This window comes from Pteropus alecto, unplaced genomic scaffold (genome assembly GCF_000325575.1).
Source record: "Pteropus alecto unplaced genomic scaffold, ASM32557v1 scaffold164, whole genome shotgun sequence".
Lineage (NCBI taxonomy): Eukaryota > Metazoa > Chordata > Mammalia > Chiroptera > Pteropodidae > Pteropus > Pteropus alecto.
This window is the reverse complement of record NW_006439568.1, coordinates 278,284-287,630: the sequence shown is the minus strand read 5'-3', so window position 1 is coordinate 287,630 and position 9,347 is coordinate 278,284. Positions and strand designations below refer to the sequence as shown.

Genomic DNA, 9,347 nt, shown 5'->3' with positions numbered 1-9,347 from the left:
GTCCCTCCCCTCCATGTGGCAGTTGTAAAAGAGGAAAGTTGTTTTCAGGCCCATTTAAACTCCCAGCACTGTTAGGAAAACAGCATTTCTCATCTGTTCTGATCATTTTTACTCTTCTGTAAAATCTGTTCTAGTCAATAAGTAATGAAATAGAAAGTAATTCTTTTTTTCTGGAAAACTTGTTTGATTAGTCCTGCATGTCTATTCTTTTTCTCTTGAGGAAACCAGCTTTCTTTGAGGCCTGTGTGAATATTGTATTAGAAGCAAGGATTGTGGTCCTGGTAACTGTGTGGGTTTGTCACTCTGCTTTTAGCATTTACCAAGTGGAGCCCAGCAGCTTAGGACTCTGTGAGGTCTACTATCTCTGCCATGATGAGTCATCATCTTCTAAATTCCTACTTTGTGTCAGATTGCTGCAGGTGACACTGGAGGCCTCCTATGGGTCTCCCACTTCCCAGTCTCACTACTGGAACAACTATTAGGAGCCTAAAGAGTTCACTGTGACCAGGATAGAAAAGAGCAGTGATAGGAAGCTACTCACGTGCTGCTATCCGCCACCCGCCCCAGGGTGGATCTTGGAAAATATTTTTTGAGAAAAACTTATTAAAAACTACCCATACAACAGATAAACTGTATCTGGCTACACTATAATAATAGTGATCTGCTTCTGTATATGCTTTCGATAGAAATTTCTACTATATTCTGTTTTGCGCTGGATAGTCTATCAAAGCTAAAAATAATCTTGAGCAACTTAAGGAACTAGAAAAAAAGACAAACTAAACCCAAAGCTACAATAGGAGAGGAAATAATAAAGATTAGAGCAGAAATAAAATAGAGAATGGGAAAACAATAGAGTAAGTCAATGAAAGCAAAAGGTGGTTCTTCAAAAACAGATTGAGTTAGTAATCAACAGAGAAAAATCCTGGACCCGATGGCTTTGCTAGTAAATTTACCATACATATGAAGAACTAAACCTTACAGATTCTGCAAAAAAAAAAAAAGTAGAATTAATAAATGAATTCATCAGGTAGCAGGCTACCAAGTCAACACACAAAAATTAACATTTCTATTCAAGAACAATCATCAGTCTGAAAAGGAAATTACAAAATCTACTCCATTTACAATAGTATCAAAGAGTAAAATACGTAGAAATTAACCAAGGAGGTTAAAGACTTATACAATGAAAACTATAAAACATTGCTAAAAGAAATTTTAAAAGACATAATGGAAATGCATCATACATTCAGGGATTGGAAAACTTCATTTGTTAATGTGTCAGTGCTATACAAAGCAGTCTACAGCTTCGGTAGGAATCCCTATTAAACTCTCATGGATATTTTTTGTAGAAATAGAAAAAAAATCTCTCCTAAAATTAATATGGAATTTTAAGAGACAGTGAAAAGCCAAAATAATCTTGAAAAAGAACAAAATTGGAAGACTCACACTTCCTGATTTCAAAACTTACTACAAAGCTACAATAATCGAAGCAATGCGCTATTGACATAAAGATGGACATATAAACCAATGTAATAGAAAAGAGAACCCAGAAATAAACCCTCACAAATATTAACAAATGATTTTTGACAAGGGCCAAGATCATTCATTGGGGAAAAGACAGTCTTTTCAACAAATTGTGATAGGAATCTATTCAACTGGATATCCACATGCAAAAGAATAAATTTGGACCCTCACATAATACTATATTACAAAAACTGAACTCAAAATGTGTCAAGGGCTAAAATCTAAGACTTAAAACAATAACTCTTAGAAGAAAACATGGAACAAAAGCTTCACGACATTGGATTTGGCAAGGATTTCTTTTATATGACACCAAATGCCCAGATCACAAAAAGAAAAATAGAAAAATTGGACTTAATGAGTATTTTTTTTTTAATTTTAATTTTTAAAAATTTTTTTAATTTTACAACACACACACACAACTTCCACCCCAGACCTATAGATGTTGATGTCTCTCCTTAAGAACTGGATCTCTGAAGGCGTCTCCTCCCATAAGCTCGTGGCGCCCAACTAGGGCCTGGCGCGCCCGGGGTATGGGCCGTGGCTTCGCTGGGGCTCGAACCCAGGACCTTCTGCGTGTAAAGCAGACGTGCTAACCACTAGACTTTGAAACCACCCCAATATGCCTATTTCTTGAGTTACAATAGTTGCGCTGGATAAATTATTCTTGGTTGTATATGATGGGTCTTCATCCTGTCGAATATTTTTTGCCAAACCCTTCTGTGCTGCATAGTTTCTTTTGAGAAATCAGCTGCCAGTCTTATAGATGTTCCCTTTGTAGGTAATTATTTGTTTTTCTCTTGCTGCTTTTAATATTGTTTCTTTGTATTTAATCTTTGGCATTTTAATTATGATGTGTCTTGGTGTGAGTCTCTTTGGATCCCTGATTTTAGGACTCCTCAGAGCTTCCTGGGGTTTTATGTCCATTTCTTTCACCAGATTAGGGAAGTTTTCCATCATTATTTCTTCAAACAGCTGTTCAGCATCTTGATTTTCTTTACTTACACTGATCAGATGAATATTTGGAGCCTTAACAGTGTCCCATATCCTCCTTAAATCATCTTTATAGTCTTGGCCTCTTTTTTCTTGCCATTTTGTTTGAGTGTCTTGATTGGCTTTCTTGTCCTCTTGAGAGGGCATGTGATCCTCTGCTTTATTCACTTTGTTTATTCCTTTGTTTATTCCATTTAATATACTTCTCATCTCATATAATGTGTTCTCCATTTCAAACTGATTCCCTCTTATAATCTCCATCTCCATTTTTATCTCTTTGTTGGAGTTCTTTTCCCAAAAGTTCATTGAGCATCTTTATAACCAGTGTTTTGAACTCTGCTTCTTTGTCTTCCCATTTTGGCTGCCTTTCTGTGTCTATTTCTATGTACTAAGCAAAGCTTCTAAGTCTTCTGGTCTTATTAGTGTGGATTTGTTAAGTAGGTGTCCAGTGGCACAGTCCTGTGAGGGGTCAGCTGCAGGCCAAATTTAGCCCAAGACTGTGCCCCTCCGGGGCCACCTGTCAAGATTCAGCAAGCAATCCACAGATACTGTGCTTATAGTTGCCTCGAAAGGCCACACTAGAAACCAAGGCCAGCTACCTCCAGTGTGAGTCTAGGCTCCGCTCAGCAAGGTGTATCTGACTCGCTGAGGATATTCCTGGATGTGGCTTGGGTGGGGCCTGGATTGGGGGAGACAAGGTTTCAGGAAATTCTCTGGGCAGAGGGACCTCTGTTATCCAGTGTGATGATGTCACGTCTGTGATGGCGCGGTGTCTGCACATCGAGAGGGGGGAGGTCTCAACAGGGAACAATGGATATCATCAGCACTTTTGTACCGAGAGTCTCACCTTGACCCTCACTCGGACAGTCTCTCCCAATAAGTCCCTTGTGCCCCCTGCATGCAGTCAATTGAGCACTGGTGCTTGGAGCGAGCTGGTCCGTCACCAGGAAAACCCGCTCGTGGATGCAGCCCCTTTAAGAGGTTTCTACCACTGCCACACCCTCTGTCTCACTCAGCCGCTTGGGACAGGGCAGCCCCGCATCCTCTCCCTGTCCTACTTTCTGCCATTGCAGGGTGCTTTCTTAGATTTCTCCCTAGTTGTATAGCTTGTTCATCTAGATCCCAGGCAATTTTTCTTTGCTGCTGCTCCTTGTTTCCGCCACAACTCCAATTTGGTCACCAGAGGGATGAACAGAGCCTCTATCATCTACGCCATTTTTTCTACAGTCGAGTATTTTTAAATTTTGTATATCACTCTCCACAGAGTAAAAAGGCAACCCACAATATGGAAGAAAATATTCACAAATCATGTGTCTGTTGAATACGTAAGGAACTTCTAAAACTCAAGACACAAAAACAAATAACGTGATTCAAAAATGGGCAAAGGACTTGAATAGGCATTTTTACAAAAAGTCTATACAAATGGCCAGTAAGCACATGAAAAGATGCTTAATATCACTAATCTTTAAGGAAATGAAAACCTAAACTACAATGAGATTACCACCTCACACCTATTAGGATGGCATCTATCAAAAAAACAAAAAAGTGTTGGTGACGATGTTGAGAAATTGGAACCCTTGTACACCATTGGTAGGAATGTAAAATGTTACAGCTGTGTGGAAAACAATATGGCAGTTCCTCAAAAAATTAAAAATAGAATTACCACATAATCCAGCAATTCCACTTCTGGGTATATACCCAAAATAATTAAAAGTCTTGAAAAAATATTTTCGTACACCCATGTTCATAGCAGCATTATTCACAGCAGTTAGAATGTGGAAGCAACCCAAGTGTCATGGACTGATAAATGGATAGGTAACATGTGGTATATATACACAGTGGAGTATTATTTAGCCTTAAAAAGGAAATTCTGCACTATGCTGTAACATGGATGAACTTTGAAGACATTATGCTAAGTAAAATAAACTAATCACAAAAAGACAAACACTGTATGATTCCACTCATATTAGGTACTTACAGTAATCAGAATCATCAAGACAGAAAGAGTGGTGGTTGCCAGGAGCTGGGGGGGAGGTGGAGACTACGGAGTTACTGTTTAATAGATGTAGTGTCAGTTGTACAAGATGAAAAGAGTTACAGAAATGGATAGTGGTGATGGTTGCACAACAGAGTGAATGTATATAATACCACTGAACTGTACACTGAAAAATGGTTAATATGGTAAATTTTACATTTTGTGTATTTTACCATAATAAAGAAAAGAAGCTTGAACATAAAGGCTAGTTTGTAGAGATATTTGTTATGTAAATGGCTTAAATGCAAGAGGATTTCTCTTAATATACTGTTACCGTTTCAGACAGATTTTTATTTAATGGTCTGTTTTGTTTACAATCACAACGAAGGTTGGTGGAAAGGAATGAAGCAGTTTCTCCCTGCCAAATCAGTGGAACATGAGGAAACTCCAGTTCGCTATAGCAGTAGTGAAGTTAATCACCTGAGTCCAAGAGAAGTTACCACAATGCTACAAACTGACTCTGCAGGTAACTACATGGCAGCCTTCAGTCACAAGATAGAGGGAGAAATTGCTATGCTTGCTCTGAAATCCCTTGGGATTTATAGTATCTTATTTATTTTCATGTGTGAGAGAGGTAAGCTATTTTCCAAAGATAGAACCACTTTTTAAAAAGATGATCTTGAGAGAGTCACTTCTGTGACTCAGATGTTCTGTCCATAAAATTCAGACATTCTCATTTCTAAAATCTCTGGGCATTTTTGTCTGTTTACGAGTTTTGTTTGGTTTTATTGGGGGTAACGAGGGTGTTAAATGAAGAGCAGAAAAGACAGCAAGCCATATAGTATTCTGTTAACCTAGTATGTATTTATTTAAAACATTTTCTCACATTTGAAAAGAAAAATATCTCTGAAGTTATATGCTAAGACTAATATTCTAGTAATGGAAAATTTCTTTTCCAGTGAAATAACTGTCTATAAATTTGAAGAACATATACATTCTTTATGTAAAATTACATGGATGAAGCTTTCTGGCATCTTAATTTATTACCGTGAGATACAAGATAACATCTTTAATTTTAATTTTTGAAGGTTCTTACAGAGAAGTCCATAGGTCTGTGTTAATAGTGACAGAAGTGCCATAAAAAGAAAGTGTTTGTTTTGGGCATAAACCTGCAGCTGCCAACCTAAATACAATCCCTGTATTTACAAGGTAACGATTCTGTTTGTCTTTTGTAATATCCACAGAGTATGCACAGCCGCTTGTGGGAGGAATTGTTGGCACACTTCACCAGAGGTCTACCTTTAAACCAGAAGAAGGACAAGAAACAGGTTATGCTGATCTAGATCCTTACAACTCCCCGGTACAAGAAGTTTATCATGCCTATGCTGAACCACTCCCAATTACTGGGCCTGAGTATGCAACCCCAATCGTCATGGATATATCGGGGCACCCCACGGCTTCAGTTGGTCTACCCTCAACGTCCACTTTCAAAGCTACAGGGAACCAGCCTCCCACTTTAGTGGGAACGTACAACACTCTCCTCGCCAGGACCGACAGCTGCTCCTCAGCCCAAGCCCAGTATGATACCCCAAAAGGTGGGAAGCCAGGTCCAAAGGCCCCAGATGAACTGGTGTACCAGGTGCCACAGAGCACACAGGAGGTATCAGGAGCAGGGAGGGATGGCGACAGTGATGTTTTTAAAGAAATCCTTTGAAAGTGACGCTGCTTTTCACAAAGCATCATTTTAAAGCACATGGCTTTTTTTTTCTGTTAGCGGTAGTGATATATAGAATGTGTCACATATCTGTCTCGGATATGGTTGGGGAAACGTGATGACCGAGGTACAGGAAACTACTAATCTTGCGGTCTTGCTTTAAAAGTGTTATTGTGGCAGTTACTGCTTGCCTGTTAAATTTCAAACATCCTGTTTGTTACTACTGTAAAACACTATTTTTAATACAGAAAAAGTTCCCTACTATGCACTTCAAAGAAATGGAAAATCACTGAAAGTATTTATTACCAATGCTGCAGGTACATTGACGAACTCAAGAGATGGCTCTGTAAGCCTGACTGGCAATAACGCTTGGTACTGTTCTTGAAATGTCTAATGGCTTGAAATTCTGCTCTCTGTGAAAGGTGGGTACTGTCATGACTCCCTCCTCTTCCATTCCTATATTGCTTTCTGGATTTTTTTTTAAAAAAATGACATAATCATTGTTTTGATTGCAGTCATATACACTTGGACAGTCTTACACTGTCCATTTTTCCTTAGGAAGAGCTATAGGTGGGAAACTCTGACTTATAATGAACAGGGTGATTGAGTTTTTACTTTTTGACACTCTTAAGTGCTTTAACACTCATGGTACTGGACCTGGTCTCACGCCTGCTTGTTCCGCCTGGGGCCGTTGGTGGCTAGCCCCATTCTTATGTTTATAAAATGTTTTGAGTTTTTTCAGTGGGTGATAGCTTGCTTTATCAATCTCATGAATTCAGATCCTGCAATGTCTTTAAGTTTACTTCTCTGTGGAAATAAGAACTTTACAATTTAAAAGCTATAAAAGATAAACCCCTCTCCTCTCCAACTTTATTTGCAATGGGATTTTTCCTAGGAGAGTTGTGAAAAGCCGAAGGATTCTAGATGGACACCGTAAACGTGAGCCACTTATACTTATCACAGTGAAGGCAAGAATCATTCCTCAGAAGTCATAAATTACCTTAAAAAATTTGCCTTCTTTAGTGTTAGAGATATTTTTCTTCAAATCTCAAGATAGTCTTTATTTCTAGTCAAATAAAAAAATACTTTTTAATTCATTTTCCACCGTAAACTGTTATAAGAAATGTAACCCCAACATGTATTCTTCAGCTCTGTGTGATTGTGCCCTTATCTGTGTGGTGAGAGGTGTGAGTAGTTCCTTATATCATACTTAGAGAAGAGATGTTATAGCATCCTAGCACATTAATGTTCTTGTCTAGTTTTTTGATACCTCTGGGCAACTTCTTTGTTATCACTTGCCTAGAACTAGTTTTAGATGAGTGAAATAAAAATCATCTGCAATTAGCCTATAATGTAAAACCCATGCTTAAAAGTCTTTAGGCTAGCAACGTGACATGAGAAACTGACCTTATGATTAAAATTTGACGTCCCTTCTCATATAAACCTTAGTTTGTAGACTTAATTTTGAAATGTACTTTTTCCATTAGTTTCTAGTCATTTCTGTTGACCTGGGCCACCAGATTATGATGTTGCCAGAATTTGCTAAATTTGATTAAAGATAAAGTCTTCATTTTACTGCTTCTACAAGTATACCAGTAATCTAAAACACTGCTTCAAAATAGAACCGTTCATTTCTAAAGCTTCCCTGCCGTCTAGTTCTATGATTTTGTTGGTTTTATTTTCATTTGCTTTCCATGAGGCATAATTTTATTCAATGAAACACCAGTACATATTTTGTTTCAAAGTATTCGAAACAAAAAGCACAGATGTTGAACTTTTTTATTAAAACATATGAATGTGTAAAGCACATGTATTAATACAGTCATCCCCTTTCAGGTGGGAAGAGAGTAAACCAATTGCTTTATTTTTGTAGTCATCCTTAGTACACAGAGAATATACTTTTTCTTGAATCATACGCCTGTTTGAAGCTTTAAGAGAAATGTTTTCGGTAACTATTTCATTTTCCCAACGTGCTTGCTATTTTTGTGTAATTGTGTGCACCTGTTTTTCCCATGGAACTTTTTTTTTTTGAGAAGCAAATGTTTTCTTAAATGTTGCATGTTTTAAGACTTGATTTATATTGCCACTGTGCTGTCCTTGAACTACCATGATTTTTACAAATATCTAGTTTTTACTAATTTTATATACTTTACTTTCCAAACGAAGAGCTGAGCCTGATAAAAAGGTCATTCTGGTTTTATACTTTTCCTTTTAGTTCATTTTTTTTCATATTAGAGTTTTGGGTTTGTTTTTTGTTGTTGTTGTTTTACTACATTTATATATACATAGCTTTGGAGACAATCAAGTAACAACTGAAAATGTGAAATTAACCATTTTTTTACAAAATTTCCTTTTTTTATTCTTTGCTTGAAACTTGTAAAGGACTTAGGTCACTGTGGATTATTGGATTAAATTTTTTTCCTGTTAATACAATTATAAAAGTTGAATCAGACAGTAGTACAACAAGTGTGGCCATTATTACACGTTTCACAAAATTACACTGACTGCTGTTACTTGATATTAGGAACCAGCACAAGTTAAAGATAAGATATTGTGAATGCTGATTTATATTTTATTAAAAGCTATAAATCTAAATAGATCCTATTGTATATGCAGGGTCTAGTCCAGTTATTTAAGTTCATGTTTCACTGTTTGCACTTTGCATTGAACAATGGGGTTTATTTGCTGATGACATGGTTCGAATAGAGAATTAATTATGACGTTATGTATACACTTGCCCTCCCCGCCCCGTGAGGGGTGCAGAAAATGAGCTCAGAAAATATGAATGTGGCTATAATTCTATGGAAATTGATAAAGCTTTAACTTACTTGCCTTTGCACCTGGAGAACAAGAGAGCTATGTCAGATGATACAATTAGAAATAGGTTGTGCTTTTTAAAACCTTCCTAAGAGAAATTAGGCTCTACTTGAAAATAAAAGTACAAATTAGCTCTGCCTTTTGGTTCTGAACTTGAAGTCCCTAAACTGCAAAATCTAAATAAGAGTTGGATGGTTATTAAAATACTTTTTAGGTGAACTATGGCACCAATTCTCACTTAATCCGACCTGTGACTAGTTTCTTCTTCATCTTTTTTTTTTTTTTTTTTTTTTTTTTGCCCGGGGAAAGGTTTCAACAAAAAATGAATTT

General features: G+C 37.2%; 1 protein-coding gene across 1 annotated transcript in view; it reads left to right on the top strand.

The window, feature by feature from the left end:
* The window catches only part of DCBLD2 (discoidin, CUB and LCCL domain containing 2), a 77,246-nt gene extending 68,091 nt beyond the window's left edge, over positions 1-9,155 (top strand). The window contains exons 15-16 of the mRNA XM_006916543.3: positions 4,875-5,012; positions 5,731-9,155. Of these exons, the coding sequence (XP_006916605.1) occupies positions 4,875-5,012; positions 5,731-6,200 (608 nt within the window). The 3' untranslated portion in view covers positions 6,201-9,155. The remainder of the gene's footprint in view (positions 1-4,874; positions 5,013-5,730) is intronic.
* The last annotated feature ends 192 nt before the right edge of the window (positions 9,156-9,347 follow it).